This window comes from Solea senegalensis, linkage group LG18 (genome assembly GCF_019176455.1).
Source record: "Solea senegalensis isolate Sse05_10M linkage group LG18, IFAPA_SoseM_1, whole genome shotgun sequence".
Taxonomy (NCBI): domain Eukaryota; kingdom Metazoa; phylum Chordata; class Actinopteri; order Pleuronectiformes; family Soleidae; genus Solea; species Solea senegalensis.
In genome coordinates this window covers 16914887-16935722 of record NC_058041.1, presented here as the reverse complement: position 1 = coordinate 16935722, position 20836 = coordinate 16914887, and the positions used below count along the sequence as shown (strand labels likewise).

The 20836-nt window shown below is 43.4% G+C and overlaps 1 protein-coding gene across 1 annotated transcript in view; it reads right to left on the bottom strand.

Annotated features, from left to right (window-relative positions):
* Positions 1-19798, bottom strand: part of ntn2 (netrin 2) — a 46459-nt gene extending 26661 nt beyond the window's left edge. Inside the window, exons 1-2 of the mRNA XM_044014230.1 lie at positions 19575-19798; positions 7231-8450 (exon numbers count right to left, since the gene is read on the bottom strand). Of these exons, the coding sequence (XP_043870165.1) occupies positions 7231-8308 (1078 nt within the window). The 5' untranslated portion in view covers positions 8309-8450; positions 19575-19798. The remainder of the gene's footprint in view (positions 1-7230; positions 8451-19574) is intronic.
* Positions 19799-20836: the final 1038 nt, after the last annotated feature.

The window sequence follows — 20836 nt, the reverse complement described above, 5'->3', positions numbered from 1 at the left end:
GCCCCTTCAGTCTCCTCCCACTCCTCCCCTAATACTGCTTCACTTGTTTGTCTCTGCGCTCACTTTCGTACCAAATCTTCAACAGTTTGGCCAGTTAACCTCTTCATATCTTCACTTGTTTCCTTTCCCATCCCGTTTCCTCGCCACCTTTCCCCTTGTCTCTCTGGATGGCATCAGCCGGGGACAGAGATTAGCCTGGATTGGGGCCAGGTTGTGGGGCCTGGTGTTTGTGGAGAATTGAGTCCATAGCTGTGTTCCCACTCTTTTTGGTCCACTTCACTTCACCACATCTAAACATTGTAATCTTTGCCTGCCTTTGCCTTTACACTCTTCCTCTGTCTCTCTCTTTTCATATTCTGCAGTTCAGAGCACGAGGGAAAGATCAGAAGACCGCTGTGCAATCAAATGATCACAGAGAATGAGACGGGAGAACCAGATTAACTATTAAACGCAGAATTTGTCATAATTTGACTGAAATTATCATTTTTTCCTGAGAGATTAGATCATTTAGCCCTGACCATATTCCAGAGGGGCCTTTATGTGTGTGGGACCAGTGCAGCAAGGAGGGGGCGTGGCCTGAACATGTGGCGTAGCATCCAACAAAGTCACTGTTATTCTTCTTACGTATCAGGTTGTTGACATTTCATTCAATTACAAATGTTTCACTGTACGTGTAAATACAGGGCAACATTTGAGATTGTTGACTCACAAGCGCCCCCTACAGATACCACTCAGACGCCGCGACACGCCTCCTCCTCAGATCAGGACAACGGCGATGTCATTGTTCATGTTCTTTCAGGAACTGAACTGATCTCACACAGTTGGGGTTGTTTGGTGGTCAGGTTTACACTTCTGCATCGTAACCACGGGGAGTTTCCACCGTCGCCAAAAATCTGCTGCGAGAGTCTCCCACTCGCGCGTCATTCAGACCCAGACCTCGCTGTAGCTGTCAAGGCGACGCAGGAGTATAAATCAGCTGAGAGCCGTGGACTCACTGAAAACAGGCCATTTCACCGGTGAGCTCATAGAAGCTATGGCTGCCAGAGCTGTGCTGACGTGAACATTCATGTACAGCATGCACGCGATGCAGGATGTTGGTTCCAGTGTAGAGTATGCAAATGAGCTTGAGTTCAGTTATAATTTGAAGTTCATTCAAAGTGAAAGTGAATTTTCTGCCTTTGGAGGAAGAAATTTCCCCGTATAACATGTATTGAATCAATATTAGAACAAAACGTTTCACTTCTCTTCCAATAATCTGTTGTGCAAAGAGCATTTTTGCTTTAGCAGTACAGATCACCTCAATATGGCTTTGTGAGAAAGCAATTTTCAAATAAAAATGGGAACTGTGCAATTATAACTCTAACGGTGTCATTTTTTTAAACAATAAATACATTTGGATAACAAAGAATACTTTACCAATATCAATAATTTGCTGTGCAAATAACATGTTCTTTGTATTAGCGATACAAATGGTGGCATTTTCTCGTCTTGGGTTTTGGTCGTCGTGAATCATTGTTTTCTTTTTGCCCCTGTCAGAAACCTCTCTATTATCCAAACCTTGTCACCAGTGTAGATTTTGTTGTGGTACGTCACTTAAATGACAAAAAAAATAAAATAAATAACTGTTGCCCCCCTGGAACGTTTCCACGCCCCCCCAGGGGGCCCGCCCCACAGTTTGAGAAAGGCTGATTTAGAGTTATTTGGTCACTATTAACACTTAGTTTTAAGTTTTGTTATGTATGTGTGTCATTATGTGTTATTAAGAGAGAATACGTATTCTTGTGGTGCAGAATAAGGCATTAATAAGTACTTAATAAAGAGCTAATATGTTACTAATTAATGCTGAATACGTGTTCCCTTATCTAAAGTGTTACCATTTCTACTTTGCAAGCACAGAACACAATATTCAAGGGCAAAGAGGGAAACATGAAAACACACTTCCCGTGCTTGCACAGAAGCTGAAGATGAAATGCAGATGAAATCAGGACAAAGATAGAAACAAGGCAAATCAACACTATTCATTCCATATAAATGCATGTGGAGACGTCTGCTACTGGTCAGTTAAAGAACTGCAGTAACAAGCAATTGACATGCGCTCAATGTTAACAAGGAGACACATACTTTGTCTTTAAAAGCCTCAGAACCTCAGAGCCACCAACCACACCAGCTGCTAGTCAAAAACCACATACGGTGTCAGGCAACAGGCCTGTGACAACAAGAAAAGAGGGAAACTGTAACCGAAACACAACAAATTCAGACAGCGACGTAATGAGACGGGTTCCAGAAGAAAGGAGGAGGAGAAATGCATGCAAGTGAAAGACGGAGAGTGAACTCTGTGACGCAATGAAACGGAGGAAGAGAGTGAAAAGCAATGACTGGCACCTCGGGAGGCGATTGCTACCATCTGTGCAAGAGTCCATGGAGTTCTGGGAGAGCGGGGTGGGCACATTAAAGCTCCACCAGTTTGCTTTGGCACCAGGATGAAACACCACATCACACCACTAGATTACATGTGGCTTTCTCACACATGCACATATGTGAGCCCATGCATATTTAGCTCCGGGGCGACCACAAAGCATTTACTAGCCGACGTTAATGCTGTTATTTTACACGTCGCTGTCCTAAACTAATGTTCCCATGCTTGCCGGGGAACATTTACGAGTGTCTTCATAAAAACAAAAAAGTGCATCACGCTGAGTTTTTAGGTCGTACGCAAACAACGCGATATAAAGCAAATGGATCTGTGTGAGCAGGTCTATGTGCCGTCTTAAACTTTAAAAGCTTACTGCGATTCAGCTTATTATGTCATTACTCGTGTGTGTGTGTGTGTGTGTGTGTGTGTGGCCATTGCGGACCCTGGTGGACTCGCACATACGGGTCCTGTAGTATCTGACTTCACCATCGGGTGGCAGTACAAGTCTGAACACTTTGGTTCCCACCAAAGAAGAAGAGAACGATGCCACAGCTCCCTCTGACACGTCGGAAAGGTTCTGTTGGGCCGGGGAGTCGAGGGTCGCTGGGTCGAGGCTCTCGATGAGGGGCTGCACACGGAGCATGTGTGTTGATGAAGTATACCGGGGCCTTTAAGCTAGTGTTAGTGACCTGGTCCGATACTCAGGTAAACGCGATTATGCCAAGGACATCTCGTCAAAACAAGACCTTAACCAGACCGGTCCAGATGCATCACATGCAATGAATGAGAAACAACTATAAAATATGTACCGTATTTTCCGCACTATAAGGCGCACCGGATTATAAGGCGCACCTTCAATGAATGGCCTATTTTAAAACTTTGTCCATATATAAGGCGCACTGCATTATAAGGCGCATAGAATAGACGCTACAGTAGAGGGTGGGGTTACGTTATGCATTCATTAGATGGAGCTGCGCTAAAGGGAATGTCAACAAAACAGTCAGATAGGTCAGTCAAACTTTATTTATAGATTACAAACCAGCGTTCTGACAACTCCGTTTACTCCCAACATGAATAAACAGCTGTTTTATGTGATGTGGTATTTCGTTTATCTTTTAACAACAGCAGGGTATAACATGTAGTGCAACATTTATATCACATAGTGGAGGGGAACTTTTCCTGGATTCAATAAACACGTAAAAAACAGTCTGATACTGTTACGGTAAATCAAACGTTAGTGCTATCACAATATAGTAACACTCGAAATAGTGCAAAGCAATAACAATATATAAATAACTCAACGTTGCTCAAACGTTGGGCGAATACGGGATCCAACATGCCCGGCTCTGTCTCGTCCGGATTATACGGCGCACTGTCGGCTTTTGAGAACATTTGAGGTTTTTAGGTGCGCCTTATAGTGCGGAAAATACGGTATATATAAAATAAATATTCGTTCTTAATATAAGGACGAAGGTATATATTGAAATTCAATTTGTACTTCTGTGGTTTTCTGAGTTGTTGTTTTTGCTTCTGAACTTAATCAACTCAAAAGAAAATGAAGTTCTGCCTCTTTAGGACAGAGTTTGGTTCCAATGAGGACGACTGGTCCTGACAAGGTCAGTGCTCACACACACACACACACACACACACACACACACGGTAGGCTGACCGTATACAACAAGGCCCCACGACGCTTTCCACATCTCAACTTGTCTTTTGCTGTAAATGTGACATTTCAGTGTGAACGCTCTCCGTCATTAGCATAGCAGACGTGATTTTTCAAACATTTATTATGCAAAAAGAATAAACCTTTGTAGTGGTAATAAATAGTTTCTGGCAGTTTCATTTGGGGGACCTGGACTTATGAATAAAAGAGTACAGTGAACCGTTTTTACTACTTAAATATTCATCACCACACCCAGTCACTGGTGCAGAGCAGGAACACTCACAACCACAGCTCACCTTCATTCTGGCAAACCAAGTCCACCGGCCTCTACATGACCCCTATCTTTAATCCTATGAATGCATAACTGTATGCCTGGCGCAGAAATTGGAGCCCACTTGGCTTGCTGGGTCCTTTAGGGGTGGATGGTGTCTGAACCCTGGGCTCATAGTGTCCCACAGCAGTACTTTGGACTTTCTGCAGCCAGACGGGCTAACACGTCTGCATACAGAGCTTCTACAGCACCACAAACATACTGTCATTGACCCTCCATCTCATACAATGACTCCAGCAGACTCGATGAAGACAAGATATTTACTTTTAAGTAAACATTAAAGTATGGTCGTGATAGCAGAAAGGCCGATAATCCTCGTTCTGTCCTATTGCTCACAGAGAAATCAGATGCACTTTCTTTCAGCCCTAGCTAAGGATCTGTAAACCAATGTCCTGCGGCGGCACCAGAACCTGAACGTTTAGACCTTTGAACGATCAAACCGGCCTGATCTGTTTAAAACCGCCTACACAATAATGGTTGAAGTGGTGAAATATGGCTTCCAGGCAAACTCTGCCCACTCTGGATTCCTTCCACCCTCAGCTTAACCTTATCACCACCCCACAAAGATCATGATCTCAGGCCCCAGGTCTCTCAACCCCCACCTCCCCACTCCTCCAACCCAAACACCCCTGTAGCCTGTGGAAGGCGCGAGTGACACCTATGGGACCCTCCAGCTTTGTAACCCAATACTTTTACACACTTTCCTCGTCCAAATACTTGCACATCACTGCCACAGTGCAGGAGAGTCCAGAGCCATTTGTGCAAATCAGAAAGAAAAGTGAGCTGGGGGGGGGCTGGCACATTTTATGTATGGGCTTTTATATAAACAATAAAGCCTTTTAAAGTCTCTCCTGATATTTTGATTATATGCTGGAACAAGTTCTACTGGAATAAGCTGTAAAAAAGGCTCTCGTAACATGAGACTGGGGACATATGGGACAAAGTTTGGTGTGTTTCTGGATGTTTGATCAGGTATGATGTGTAATGTGCATTACGCTTTAACTTCCCTGTATCAATACTAGGATTAGATCACCAAAGTTGAGGAGATTTTTGGAAGCCACTGTGACATTTCGGAAACGGCTGCGGCGCATTGGAAAGTTTGAGTGTGGAGACGTGTGAGTGAAAATGCTGTGGGACTTAAAGAATATCGCTCTCAGTGGACACACTGTAGGTTTATGTGTTCCTGTGTATGGGAGCCAAGTCAATGAACGTGACACGGTCAGATGAGACGCCAGTGTGAGCAAAGGATCATCAAGTGTACGCTATACTAACACCCACAATGAAACGTTCAAAAACGAAAGCAATGACTGACATGCGTGAATCTATAAATCCTACAACGGTCTCTTGACACTTGGCAGGTGAGTTACAAAGGACACCGCGCAGTAACAACCTCCATGTTGTTTGGATAAGAAATGCCAGAGATATTGGATATAGGTATAGGCTCTGGTTGGCCCACCATTTGTTACACCCACAGTAATGATCTGTGCTAATTAGCTAAGCTAACAGGCCTGTCGCCACTTGTTTTTTTTCAATCTGACTTCATAGATACCATTGAACGCACCGGTGCACTGTGGATTTGAATCTATGATATGGATGAGCGATTGCTTCTGCCTGGCAACGCGGTTATTTTAAAAAGCCCATCTGGATGTTGAGCTAAAGGAGGAACCTTGAAGAAAGACTGCTTGTTTGGGTAGTAGCATCTTCATTATCATTAATGAGGATCCCCCAGTCAGAGTTGGACGATGTGGCCAGGGAAAGAGAATTCTGGGGCTCTCTCGGTCAGAGTCGCCACATGCTAAATGCTAACACATTTACTGTATATTGTGCATAGCATGATACAGATTTGAATTTAAAGTCAAATAATTCAACTTGAGCGTGTGTCATATCGACTTAAAGAGATGTCTTGCTGAAGACCAGTTATTTTTCCATTTGTATTTTCCTTTTGTGTATTGTTCTAGAATTGTTACCTTTAATTGAAGTGTTGTTGAACACCATTTCTGTGGTGTGTCATTTATTTGTGTTGGTAACATTTTAAATTGGGGAACAAACATTCACCATTAACTACATGCTTTTATATATATATATATATATATATATATATATATATATATATATATATATATATATACATACATATGTACATATATATATATATATGTGTGTGTATATATATATACATATACATATATATATATATATACATATGTACATATATATATGTATGTGTGGTTATATATATATATATATACATATGTACATATATATATATATATATGTATGTGTGGTTATATATATACATACATATATATATAATATCTACTAATAAAGGGCTAGTATGCTACTTATATGCATGTTAGCATATAGCTAATGGTGAATATGCGTTCCCTAATATAAAGTGTTGTAAAGTGTTATAAAGTTGAACCTACCCCAGCCATAATACTACAAACCTTTGTTCCTACATAATCAGGTGGAGCAGTAAATAGAAGAGGCTGATCAGAAATGAGAGGACAGGATGACACTGAGAAATGTTTTACCAGGACTAATCTCAATAAGTCCAAAAGCACATGAACTTGTAACAAAAAAAAAACAATTTTTCTTAAATTCCTTGACCTTACATCAAGGTTCTTGCATAAAGAATGTTCATGTGTAAACCTCTGAAGGATATTTCGCTAAAGACAAACATTGTGTTCTGCATTCATCTTCTTTGTTCTTCAATTAGTCACAACTGACATGACTGTATTCTTGCCATAATTTGTTTCAGAGCGGGCAAAGTAAAACAACATGAAAAGCTCATTTAAAAAAAAAGATGGAAGGACTTACGCAAACACTCATTGGCCTCGCGGGCGTTGGCCCTCTGCCACGGTCGGTCGTAGTGGAAGGGTTTGCAGCGGTCACATTCAGGTCCTTCTGTGTTGTGTTTGCAGTCACACACCAGTCTCCCTTCCTTCTCTTTTAAACAGCGGGACGCATGTCCGTTGCATTTACACCTCCCACCGACCTGGAAGTCTCCCACTGCATAGAAATACGACGGCAGCGTGGATGGAACCGCCATGGGGTCGTCGTCTCTTCCTCCGCCGTTGCTCCCAGCCCCTACGTCCCGCGGCGGCTGAGGCCGGTTGAACACTACACGGATATCGGTGACCGTCACCCAGTCTTGAAGGACCGGGCTGTTGTCGTAGTCTTTACCAGAAGGCCGTCCATCCAGAGTGCTGAACGCGATCAGTCCTCCAGACAGTGGGTAGAGGTCAGTGTGGCCATCCGTGCACAGAGCCTCCTGCTCATTCTGTTTAGTAATTGTTGCTTTGTTGGGGCGATTGTACATGCGCCGGCACTGTGACGAGTAAAACTGGTACGGCATCCAGGTTTTGCCATAGTCCATGCTCTTGTATATGGCCAGGGACTCAGGTCTTGGCGAACAGAACTGCAGGCTGACATAAGTGATCTCAAACTTTTTACCCAAGGACAGTGTCAAAGTCACATTGTACGGTGAGGTGTTCAGATTTTCTGACTGCCAACAGGTGAGGTTGTGGGCTGAGTTGAGGTCAGTGAGGTAGGAAACCGGGTGGGCACGCCGAGGGTCAGCTGCATCACAGATTTGACACGTGCGCACCGAAGGCCGGTCGTCGCCCCGCTCCACCACGCTGCAGGAACGAGATGGAGGTTGCCCGCAAACACTGGACACCGTCACCTCTTTGCCAAAGGCAGCGTTGATAAACTCGGGGATACAGCGGCGAGCCGCACCCGTGTCATCATAGCAAGGGTCTGCAGGTGTCTGCTGCCCTGCGAAGGGATTGGAGGCACTTTGGGTAGAAAATGAGCAGAGCAGGAGGCACAGGCCCAGCAAGCACCTCCAGGATTCCTTCATCATCTTTGTGAGTGTCTGTCTATATCTGTGCATGGAGGAGTCTTCGTTTGTGCGAGTACCCAAAAGTCCAGGGTGAAAAGAAGGTGTTGTTTGTGTGACTCTCTCTCATAGGTGTGTTTGACCGTGAGTCAGTGGGAGGGGACTGTCTTTAGTTCACTTCACACCGGAGTGCTTCCTGCAACACAAACAAACAAACATAGACATATTTGAATTATAGAAAGTGATTTTGTGTCTCTTATATATATGTATATGTATGTATATATATATATATGTACATATATATCTATCTCTATATATATATATATACATATATATATATATACATACTGGATATATATATATATATATATAAACTTACTGGATATATATATATATATATATATATATAGGAATAAGCTACATAGAAATAGTCTTGGAAAGAACTTGGAAAGAACACTAGATCTGACCAGTGGACTGATAGAGGATGAGTGCAGGGGTGGATCCAAGTGCAGAAGGAGAGGGGGTAAGGTAAGTGCCAGGACAGAAGATGCTCTTGGAAGAGTCGGGTCTGTTCTCACGCACTAGCGTGGAACGCCACATGAAAAGAGTCTGGATTGTCTTGTGCGGGGCGTTTACGGACACCTGACACGAGAATCAAACTAACAAACAATAGATAAGTTAGACAGACTTAAAAATCATGAACATTCATTAATCTCCATCATTTCTCCATCATCTCAACAGCACTGCCGAAAGCGGCATCACAGACGCTGCTGATTCTAATGATTCAGTTACACTGAAAACAACTGCTTCACAAGTCACAAGTCACTCGTTTGTGTGTGTGTGTGTGTAAAATGAAGTCACGGCAGTTTCATGCAGCGGTGCAGGGATGACTCCGCCCACGTTGAGTAGGTACTATAGTAATGAAAAACCATATCTTATGCAGAGGTGTGCGAGGGATTACACAGAATAAGTGAACCTGTGTCCAGTCAACTTCTGTTGAGTTACGTGACCTGCTTGGTTCGCTGTGAGGCAACAATATTAGTCACTGCAGCACCGTGTGGCTCCTAAAACTATGTTCAGTGTATGGAAAATAGATATCAGAGAATGTACAGCAATGATTAATGACGTGTCTGGAGACGGGGAGGTTAAAGTGGACACACACAAGGACACACATGCTGACACCGTCTGAGGCACATTTCCATTAGCATCTCATTAACGACGAGTTAATGTCTTAGAAAAGAGGCAGTGGTTAGGCTCTGAGGGAGAAAGTAGAGCCGCGGAGTCGATAATTAGTTAAATGCGTCTCAGGATGTAAAAAAACAGATGCGAATCCTCATATTGTGCAGCCCAAGGTAGAAGTGACGAGAGATGAGGGAAGAAAGAGACTTAAGAGAATTAAGAGACGTGGGTTCACTATAGAGACAAGAACAACCAGGTAAAGGAAAGCATCATTTTAGTGGCCAAGAGGGAGAGGAGGGACACGTGAGAGGAAACAGTGAGGGGCATGACAGTGATGAAGCACAGATGATTCCGAGTGAAGACAGAGATGAATGGAAGCAGAAGGAGGAGAGAGGGAAATGGCAGAGACCAGGAAGGAAGTAGACGTGAGAGAGGAAGAGGTAGATTAATAGATTAAGGTGGAAGAGAGCTTTGTGTGGACGTCGGATGACTAAATATGGTGCTGTCTTTGTGTCAGGCATGTCTGGCAGATGAGTGTGTAGGTGAAACACAGAGAGAACAGGCTGTTTAATTCCATTCTGTTTGCCCAACAGATGCAAGCCTTTCAGCAAGTGTTAACAACACAACAAAAAAAAACACTGCAAAATGAGAGCCAAGTCCACAAAATCCTTCTGAATCCATTGCCAGGATGTAAGCACAGCAGTGTGCCTGGGTGACCTTTGAAATGCACAAAATGCATCGCTATCAGCACTGACAGTGTGTTTAACAAGCCACAAGTTTGCTTAAGTGGAGACAGACATTGTCTTTCATTAAATGGAGTTGAAGCACTAATCGCTGCCGGCTCAAGTCTCAGCGATGCTTCAACAAGACGATGAGAACCACGAGTGCAACATTTCCACGAATCTACACATGACCAGATGAAGCTTTTCAAACATATTAAGTATTGTTTTCAGTGTCTGTGTGTTTGTGTTTCTGATTTATCCACTGGGTGTCACACGAGTGTCCTGTTATATTAGATCTGTCTGTCTGTCTGTCTGTTTGTGTTTCCGCCCTTGCCAATATGACCATATTAGTGTGAATGGGTTGAAATGAGCCATCTCATGTTTCTACATGTAAACAAATGCTGTCAAGATGAACACATTATTATAAAGCCACATTGCATTTACTTCCTGCGCTAACTGACCGGTGATTCATGATGATCCTGCAGATTCACAAACACGCTTGAATCTTCGTTTTGAATTTCGTTTGAATCTGCAGCTCGTTTCTCCTTCTGCATGTGTGTAGGGTCGTTACGGATGTATCAGTCAACACTCATGTCAACAATTAAAAAGGTGGAGGATGAATTCTCAATGAAACAATTAAAACAACATCTTGAAAGACACAACAAAACAAGACGACAAAATGGTCGGAACATAAAATCAGACCTCATATCATAATATTGATGTTATATTCCACAGCTGCTTAAATGAATCCTTTATCCATTAATAAACACTGAATAAGTCCGATATCTCATTGACTTTTTCTTAATAAAGCATGCTTTAAAGCATACATCCATCCTCAGCTTGTAGTTGTGATTTCCAGTGTTAACATCCTCCTGTTGACATTTCCATTCATTTTAAACCTGAGGCTGAAACACACGCCTCGCACCACGTGGCCTGCAAAAGACACGCAGTTCTGTGGCAACTCAGCCGTATACAAGTGAAGAGCTGCAGGGACAAGTACAATTTGCAGGGCCAATTTATCATCGCAACATTCTTCTGTGGATTACTGGCATGGAAAATGGACTTTGGCTGGAGAGCGCTTCTCCCCAGTGACTAAGCTACTGCAGCATTAGATCATTTAGCCATTAGTATTATGGGCACAGTATAAATGGCTGAGGTTTGTCTCCTGCACTTCAAAACAAACACTATACAGAAGCCAGGTGATGGACAGCAAAGGGAAGGTAAATTAGATCACAAAGAGGTTGTGAGGAACAGAAGGAGTGACGGAGCTGGGGGGGGGGTCGGGGGACAGGCACAGGAAGATGACAGGGTGGTCTCGTGGTTTCAGCAGAGACATTCTGGGAAAGATTTCTTCTGCTTTGTCCTGTCACTGGGAGATCATCCCATGTTGAGCTGTCTCTCTTTCAAGTGTGGGCGCCTCTGTCAGAGTTCACAGATTAGGAAAACACAAGTTGCTGAGAGGCTTTATTTGGCTTGGGCGTAAAGGGAGCTGGAGGAGGTGAGGATAGGCGATGGACAGCTGCGCTACTTTGTATCCCTAGTGGGAGCCTTTCAAGCTGCTCTAAGAGTTGACGTGGTGGCCCCCACTCAGACTGCGAGTGATTGGAGCTCCTCTGGGTTTCCTCTCTCAGATGACAGCGTGCTGAGGCCCCAACTGCTGCCCTGCTGTCCTTTCAGCCTGCTGTACACAAATCCCTGGTGGGAATATTAGTGGATGCCCCACAGCCAAGGAGGAGTTTTTGAACGGACTAACAACGGGGCCACCTCCGTTCTCATTATCATAATGGGCAGATGCATAAAAGAACAGTGAGAGCAGTGACAAAGTCACAGAAGGCAGACAACAAGGGATCGTAAGCATGCTTGTTATGGCCCAATGAAAAAATCATATGTCTTTTTATGGATTTTAAACAATTGTTAACATTGTGAGCTGGATATTTATCCTTTGATAAAACTTTGGTTAGTAATATAATACAAAAGACAGAGTAAAGTAGTAAAAACTGTATGACTGATGAATTGATTTTTGTTTGAAAAACATATTTGACTATGAAACTCAGTTTGAAATAATGCATTTAAAAAATCTGCATTGTTGATATTGATATTGTGAGGCCCCATCTAGTTTTAAATCTGTAACAGAAAATATTGAAATTGAAAAAGTTAGTTTCCCAAATCAAAATCCAAAAAACACAGTGCACAGTGGTCACGGTCACGTCTCCAAACCTGTGCCTGCTGCAGCGTTTTGCAGCTAACAAGTACCTGCTCGTCTAACGTGAGCTAGCTAAGCGAAGTTAGCTTAGCCCAACATTTTTTTAAACCCTTCTGAACTTGCTGTCTGGTTCACATCTGCATTTGGGTCCCGTTATATGTTAAATACTCAAAAAGGAATGGGACATTATGAAAAATAAATGTCCCAATAATCCTCAACAAATTATTTCCCATTCACAATGTTATAGCAATAACAGTAAAAATCTGCTTTAAACCCTCGAAAGGGCTCTAAAAACACTTCATATTTTTATTTCATCATTATAAATCAGGAGAGTTTATTGAATCAGGAAGATCAATGTCCTAGCAGGCCCGAGGTTATTAATGGTCTTACTTTGACTTGACGGTGACTGACTCCATCATGCTGTTTGCATGGCGTGTCTGTGTTGGAGGAGGGGCAATAATTATGGATGTCTGTTACAGGAAAACTAACACAGTTATTAGAACTGCTGAAAAACCTTCGTTACATCTACCTTTAGTAAATGGTCACTCAATGACCAAGAGTAAATTAAGATTATCTGGGGATGGGAATCGGTATCAATATCAGTTTCGGTATCAGTGCCAGTGCCAGTATCAATGTCAGTATCAGTATCGGTATCAGTGCCAGTGCCAGTGCCAGTATCAGCATCTGTATCAGAATTAGCATCGGTGTCAGTATCAGTATCGGGGTCAGCATCAGTATCAGTATTGGTGTCGGTATCAGTATCGGTATCGGTATCAGTATCAGTATCAGCATCTGTATCAGTATCAGTATCGTGTCGGTATCGGTATCCAGTATCAGCTCGTCAGCATCAGTATTAATCAGGGGTCAGTATCAGCATCATCGTATCAGTATTAGTATTGGTATCAGTATCAGTATCGGGGTCAGTATCAGTATCCGTATCTGTGTCAGTATCGATCCAATATCGGTTAAAATCACTGAATCGGATATCGAACAGATGAAAATGTAAAATCAGATATAATCCAAAAATCCTATAGATTGAATGCTTCACTATGCACAGACTGTAAAAATGTCAATAAATATCAGAAAAAGCATTTTAGCTGAGTCATGTTTAGGCTGGGGCCACACGGTTTCCTGCATGTTCTCCACGTGTGGGCGTGGGTTTTCTCCGGGTTCTCCGGCTTCCTCCCACTGTCCAAAAACATTCAAGAGGGGGATTAGGATTGGATTAAATCAGGTCAATTGGACACTAAATTGACCATAGGTGAGAGTTTGTCTCTATGTGGCCCTGCGATGGACTGGCCAACTGTCCAGGGTGAACCCTGCCCACTTATGTCAGCTGAGATTGGCACAGCAGCCCCGAGTGGTAGAAAATGTTTATTTCTTCTTTTTGTGAGAACAATGTCTTTGAAGTGACTCAGCACAGATGTGTCATGGTTCATAAATGGTATTGGTCGACACTGGAGTTTGTGATATCGGTGTCGGACACAAACCCGTGTCATCGTCCCATCCCCTGCTGCAACCGTGAGATGATGATGTCACAGGTTCAGGCGTGTTTAGCATTCGTTCTGCCTTCGTCTCCTGCTGTCATCTCTCTCCTTTTTACCACCTCCCCATTGCCTGAGTCTATTAATCTTCATCATCATCACCAGTGTCTGGACCCATAGCTACTGTTCAGGGCAGACTATCTCCCCCGTCATGTCCAAGCATCACTCACTGAAGACATTATCAAATCTGTAATAAATGACTTCTCCCTCCTAATTGAAAGTGTTTCTCACTGGTTCTCATCACCGAGACCTTCAGCGTGAGACACTGCAGGGAGAAATATTCAACGCCCAGCAGAGGAATGCAGCCGCTTCTGTAGCCCGGCCCACACAGCTGGACCAGAAACCGACAGCAGTTCCACAGAATCTGATCCACAACCAAACAGAAGAGGAGAGACTGCAGACAGCAGGAGACGGAAAATCATGTTTCAAAGACAGGAGAGTCGAGCTCGCGTGAAAGTCTTTGGACTGCTTGTGTGCATGCACACAATGTCATATAAATAAACACAGGGAAATTATGAAAGGACACCCTGTGGTGTACAGTCTCTAAATGAAGTGTGCGATGAGAAGAGGGCAATCGCATCCATAACGTTCCAGGTTAAAGGGATTGTGTTTGTATGAAGAGTGGAAACTACAAGATGAACTCAAGAATTCAAACATCAAAGTCATAAAATAACATCTGCTGTAAGAATCAATGCTTTTCTCCGTGGACGTGGTGCAGAGAGTGCTTTCACGCCGAACCCAATTTGAACCGGACAGCGAATTCAGACGGAAACAAATAGAAATACCTGGTTCTTCCCTGTGAACCGTGACATCGCAGTGACTGACAAGCATCATTATGTTGCCACTGCTGTGTTACTGTGTTAACATCCTCCCACTTTGGTTCCTCCCACTAAATTGAAATTGTGTCATGATTAGAGCCGAAACAAAAGCTTTTTTATCATTATTAAAAGGAGATTTCTGATTGTTTCCGCTTCTTAAATGTGAATATTTTCTATTATAACAAAGAAATCATTTAAACTGAATCATTTTGGTTTGTGGACAAAAACAAGACGTTCGAGAGCTTCATCATTTCCAGGTTTGACGAACCTAAATCATTTATTAACAATACGAATGTAACAATAACAATGTTTGAATCCAGGGTTGAATAAGGTCTCATGTCTGATGCTACAAACACGTCTACAGTGCTAGTTGTTGCTTTAGCGGATTCCTAGTTACGTCCCCGTCTTCATGCTGTGTGCAGAGCTGTCCTGCGACACAGTTCACGCGCGGCGGTTTTCTTGTGGACAACGCTAAAGAAGCGGGTGGGGGGGTTTCGAGTTCATGGTTACTGTTGGTCAGCGGAAGCCTCGGGTTAGCGGGAGGAGCTAACGTGTAGCCATGCTCCAACGGCTACGACCACAACACTGTGGACAACAGTGTACGTGTGACGGGACAGTAAGTGTGGTCGTGGAAGGACATCCCCTGCTCTCCAACACTGAGCAGATGTCACCATAAGGTGGACTTACAGAGAGACGCAAGAAAATGCCGAGAGGTTAAAGGTCACGTGGCGCCGTGCTGTTCTCAGAGACTGTGTGTGGACCGCAGGCTGCTTGAATGAAGCGTTCCCACACACTTGAACCACAGCTGGGAAACAGTGGTCAGGTGAGGCCGCTGAGGTGTTCTCCAATAAGAGAGGAAGTGGCTTGTTTAGAAAAATGAAAGGACTGAAGCAGAGAAGAGGTGAGCACTCCTTCTAAAGCCTTTGAAGCTGTGGTAGGCAGAGCTGTGGTTTCCACAAAAGCCCCCTAACAGGAAAAAAGGTCTCTCTCTTTTTTTTTTTTCCATTGCACAAGAGAAACCTCTGCCCTGCAGCCAAAAGCAAAGACCTGCTTTGAACTCACGGGGAAAAAAAACAAAAATCATTTTATTAAGTGCTTGGAATAGTTGCCTGCTTGTGTATATTACACTTACACGTGCTCTCAAGTTGTTGGATTCACAATATGTGCCCTCACTTACACACATAAGGCACATTGTGAAGGATGCCAAAGCTTGTGACTCACTGGACAACTCCCTTTCCCCTTTCTTCCATCTTTCCCCCATCTCCCCACTGCACTCCACTCATTCTCTTGCAACGTCACTGTTAAGGTTCAGCAGCGGTAAAACCTCAGAGAGTAAAAGGAGAGAAAGGCACGAGGTCTGTTAACTCTCTGTCGCCTGGAACACGCAACACACACGCAACACACACGCAACACACACGCAACACACACGCAACACACTGCAGAAGCATGTTCTGATATGACCGGCAGGTATTATTTCTCTGTGCCTCTCCAGCGCTATAAATAAGTGCTGTCAGTTAAACGCGTTATTAACGACGTTAGCGCAAACCCAATTTTTTTTTTGGCCTAGAAAACTTTGTAGTTTGACCATGTAGTGACAGAAATGCCTTTGTGTAAATAAGATAAATAGCATAAGGACTGTTCTATAGGAAAGGCTTGCTGTGGTGCTATAGAAAATAAACTTGACCTTTGGGGGTCAATATAGTGCATGCACACATATATATATAAGGCATTGGTATAAGTGTCTTTTAAAAATTAGTCTTTTTTTTTCTATTTATTTTATTTTATATATATATTTTTTTTATTATTATTTTATTATTATTATTATTCTATTGTGTGATTTTTATTCCTTTTGTACTGTGTGTCTTGGACCTTGAGTCTGAAAATAAAGCTTATCTATCTATATAATTGTAGGGGACACACTTCCCTTCACTTCACAGCATAAGCAACTCACACGACGCCGCATCAAAACGACAGGACTGTTGCCCCCACGGTCACAATAATAAGGTGTTTTATCTTGTACAGCCGTCACTCCACTACAACACTAGAAGTTGCTGGCACAAGTGACACATTTCAGTCAAACTGTCAAGAGGACACGCTCTGTTCGTGGGATCGCTGGTCCGACTTTATGGGAGCAGTCTGCTATTTTAACAGTGTTTTGCTTTGCCCTCAGCACTCGCATGCTATTAAACTGTCATCCAGATGGACGGCTTAGCGACCAGCTAACAAACATGCTTGCATAGCACTGGAAAGCTAAAGAAATGTTTTAAAAAAAAACATACAAAAGTAAAAGAAAATGCAGAGAAAAACAGAGACACAAGGAAACTTATCCAATGGATCACCTCATAAAGTCGACACCTGCTCAGGGTTTTTGGAAAAAAATGCCAAATAATTCCATCATGAACCTAAAATAAAGCGATTTATAAAACAAATGCTATCTTTTATTTGATCTTTTTGCAAAAACTACAGTTTGAGGGAGACTCTGATCTCTCCTCTATCCGCAGATACCACCCACTGCTTCAGTGGAGAGACGACAACCTGTGTACAAACACACACTGTGTGCTCTGAGCGTCTAAAAGAGAGAGAGAGCCACACGTCGTCCCGATCACGTCGATAAACTTGTGCTTGTATCAAATAATATCATACACTGACGGTGGATTTAACATGATTAGACATCATTAGAGCTTAGATGAAGAAAGGAGCAGGAAGTCAGAGCTCCCTGTTGTTCTCAGTGATTTCTCTGCTGACTGACCCATGTTTGTCGTGCGCCACTGTCAATAATGTGATGGTTTATATGGTTTAAACTGTTCATAATGTAAAGAAAACCATAATAATACAGATACACATCGAGCAGGGTCCACAAACAACCTTCACACACTCACTTTTTAGACGCGTTTCTTGGCGACGGCCCATTTATTGACATTAGAAAATGTAAGTTTTACTGTTGAATACTTCAGTACACAAGGTGTATTGAATAACGTGACATATGTGTGTACACGTACACATCATGAGGCAAAACTGCCAAAATTATAAAAGGTATATTACATTACATGTCATTTAGCAGACGCTTTTATCCAAAGCAACTTACAATGGAATTGAGTACATCAGCCAGGGGTGGATTCGAACTTGCAACCATGATGTCTTTCGCACACAGGGTACCGGTCTTAACCACCAACTGCCACCTTTTGATAATAGCCGCACCACAAAATGAGGTTGTCGTTGGAGTAGTTTTTATCAATATAATAATTGTTAAAACACTTGTTTTGTATGTTTTGAATAGTCACAGTTATTGATCGACATTTCATAATCAAGAGAATGATGGAATAACCGAATACTCGTGCCCAGTCCTAGAATTTATATATTGTTCTTATTGAAAATAACAAATATATAATGGCCCTACAGTGCAGATATAGAATGTAGATCGGTGAGACAGACGATTCGTTAGTTGGTTATGGACGAAAAGTCATTTTTGTGTGATTTATTATTATTTAACAGTTGTGTTTTATCAGATGAAGGAAAAAATGATCAGCCATTGGCTGCCTGGATCTCTAAAAATCTGCGTCGACCATAGAAACCATAGAATCGACGCCCTCTTGGTCAAACTCTGGCCACGTCAGACGACCCTGAGGTTCATCTGAAGGACATCCATCACACACGTCACACAACAACACATCTGGGCTGACTGACGGAGGCGGAACACTATCGCACAAATACAAATGCATGTATGTGGTTTTGGTCTTTGTGGACGTCGTTGCACAAAGTGTGTAGTCGTGCACCCGAGGATGAAATGGCAGCTCCTTCGTTCCTCTGATTTTGCACGTGCACAATTACCAAAACACCCCAATTCATCAAGTCAACACAGACATACGGATCCAGCACGACTTCACCCCTCTACGTCTGAGGAATCGCAAAATGTAACGCGGATGAAAATGATCTGCCGACATGTTTGTGCAGCTTTCTTCATCACAGTCACACACACACACACACACACACGCAGGAATGAAAGGAAATCTGCACTATGTTGCTTTGGATTAGCTTCCACATCATGTGCCCTGAGCAGCACCTGGCTCCACCTCCCTCGCTGTGATGCAGGTCAATCATGGTGATGAACTGCACCTAAAACCTGACCCTTAATTTCCGGATGATTCCGTGTGGCACACAGTGGTTCACAGTGATTCCAGTGAAGTGGGTCAAGTGGCTGACATTGCTTCACTTTCACCCACAGGCGTGTTGCTGCTTCAGTGTGAAAAGCAGGGCTTTTGTTTCCTGTCACACCTTCCTTGCCCACGGTGCACTGAAGTGTCAAATGAAGCCTCTAATCACTTCAGAACACTGCACTTTTTCTTTCTTCAGTATATCACACACAGGAGTGGCGTCAAAGGGGGAGAAAAAGGGGGAGAATGTGTGACAGAACGCATGCACTGGCAGCTCTGAGGAGGAAGGGAGCAGAGAGGAGAGCTGCTTGTTTTGGCATCGCTTCTTGGGTCCGAGTCCAAGTCGCTATTAAACCTCACTGGCTCCTTAAAGCCCACCTCTTGAACCCCGTATTAAACCCTCCACGCAGACTGTTGTTCTTGCACTTTCGCTGCGACCCGCGGGTCCGTCACAGCGGAGGAGGGTGACACCTGTCTGTGGGGTCAGGTCCTTTTGCGCAAAGGCGCACAAGTCTTTGCGCTTTTTCCTCCAAAACAACGCCAGTCACGGGTGACACTCTTGCTTTTAAAAACCACGGACCCTCTCGTGGAGCAACCCGTTACGCACGCACGCACGCACGCACTCCTCGCTCGACGCGCTGCGAAAACAACGTGACAACTGTGCTGTGAGTGATGCGCGTTTCAACAACAAAAAAAAACTTACCGCAGTGCAAGTGATGGCCAATGTGTGTCAATTTCAGGAGCGCGTCCCCTGAGGGAGATCCTCCAATTAGTCGAGGTTGTCCTCCGTTAAATAAACACAACAACAAACAAAAAAGCACGCTCCCATTCGAACCCGCGCGTCCGCTGTTTCACATTCGCCTCGTTGGAATATTTAAATAGAAGAGAAAACACATGATAGTCGAGAAAGAAGCACTGCGCCCATTCACACACGAAGCTCCAAGCAAATGAAAGTACTCCACTACATCCATATGGTTGTAAAGCAAGTCCGGGCTTTGGCTACTCCCCATTCAAATTAAACCCAGATTTCCCAAACCGTGTGTGTGTGTGTGTGTGTGTGTGTGTGAGAGAGAGAGAGGGAGAGAGGGAGGGAGGGAGAGGGAGAGCTAATCTCAAACCAGACCAGTTTTCTTCACACAACTTTCATTTTCACTTGGATCCGCTTCAAAGATGAGACCCGGTCTCCAGCAGCAGACACACCTGCTCTCACCTTCAAGCGCGGCAGAATCCGGCTGATCCGGATGCGCGTTCCCGTGCCGCCCGCTGCTCCAGGTGCCCCGTGGCTCGGTGCCGTGTTCACACGAGGACATGTGGAGGTCGTAAAGACAACGCGCTGGACGCTGAACCTGTTGCGGCAGCAGCGACTGTGAACTGTGGGGCCCCCGAAAACAAGAGGCAGATGCGGGCTGTTAAAACGGATTCACCCTTAAAGTGTTAAAAGGTCTGGCACACGTGTTGGACGCGACACACGCTCGCGCCAAACGTTAATAAGTTTAATTAGAGCTTTATATTTAATGGGAAATCAAATCAAATAGAAGTTATTCATAATAACACGAGAATGTGTGAAATATCCATATTCACTCATGGTTTGTTGGTCTGTTTGTATCCATGTGTGTTTCTGTCTGACAGCAGCAGCTCCAGGTAGAGAGTGTGTGTGTGTGTGTGTGTGCACCTTTACTGAACTTAATAACATTACTGTGAATGTCTAAATCACGTGTCAAACTGGTGGCCCGGGGGCCACATGTGGCCCACCCACCACTGATGGAATAGAGACAGAATATAAAATGTATTGGCCGACAATATCTTTATAATAGTCATTCAGAAAGACATTCAGTTGTAATCATTGCTTTATTAAATGTTTTTATTAGTTTAAGCTGTTTTAATCACAATTATCCTCGTCATTATTTGCTGAATTTTCAATTCAATTCTCCGTAAATATGTTTTTATTGTGAATCATTTCATATC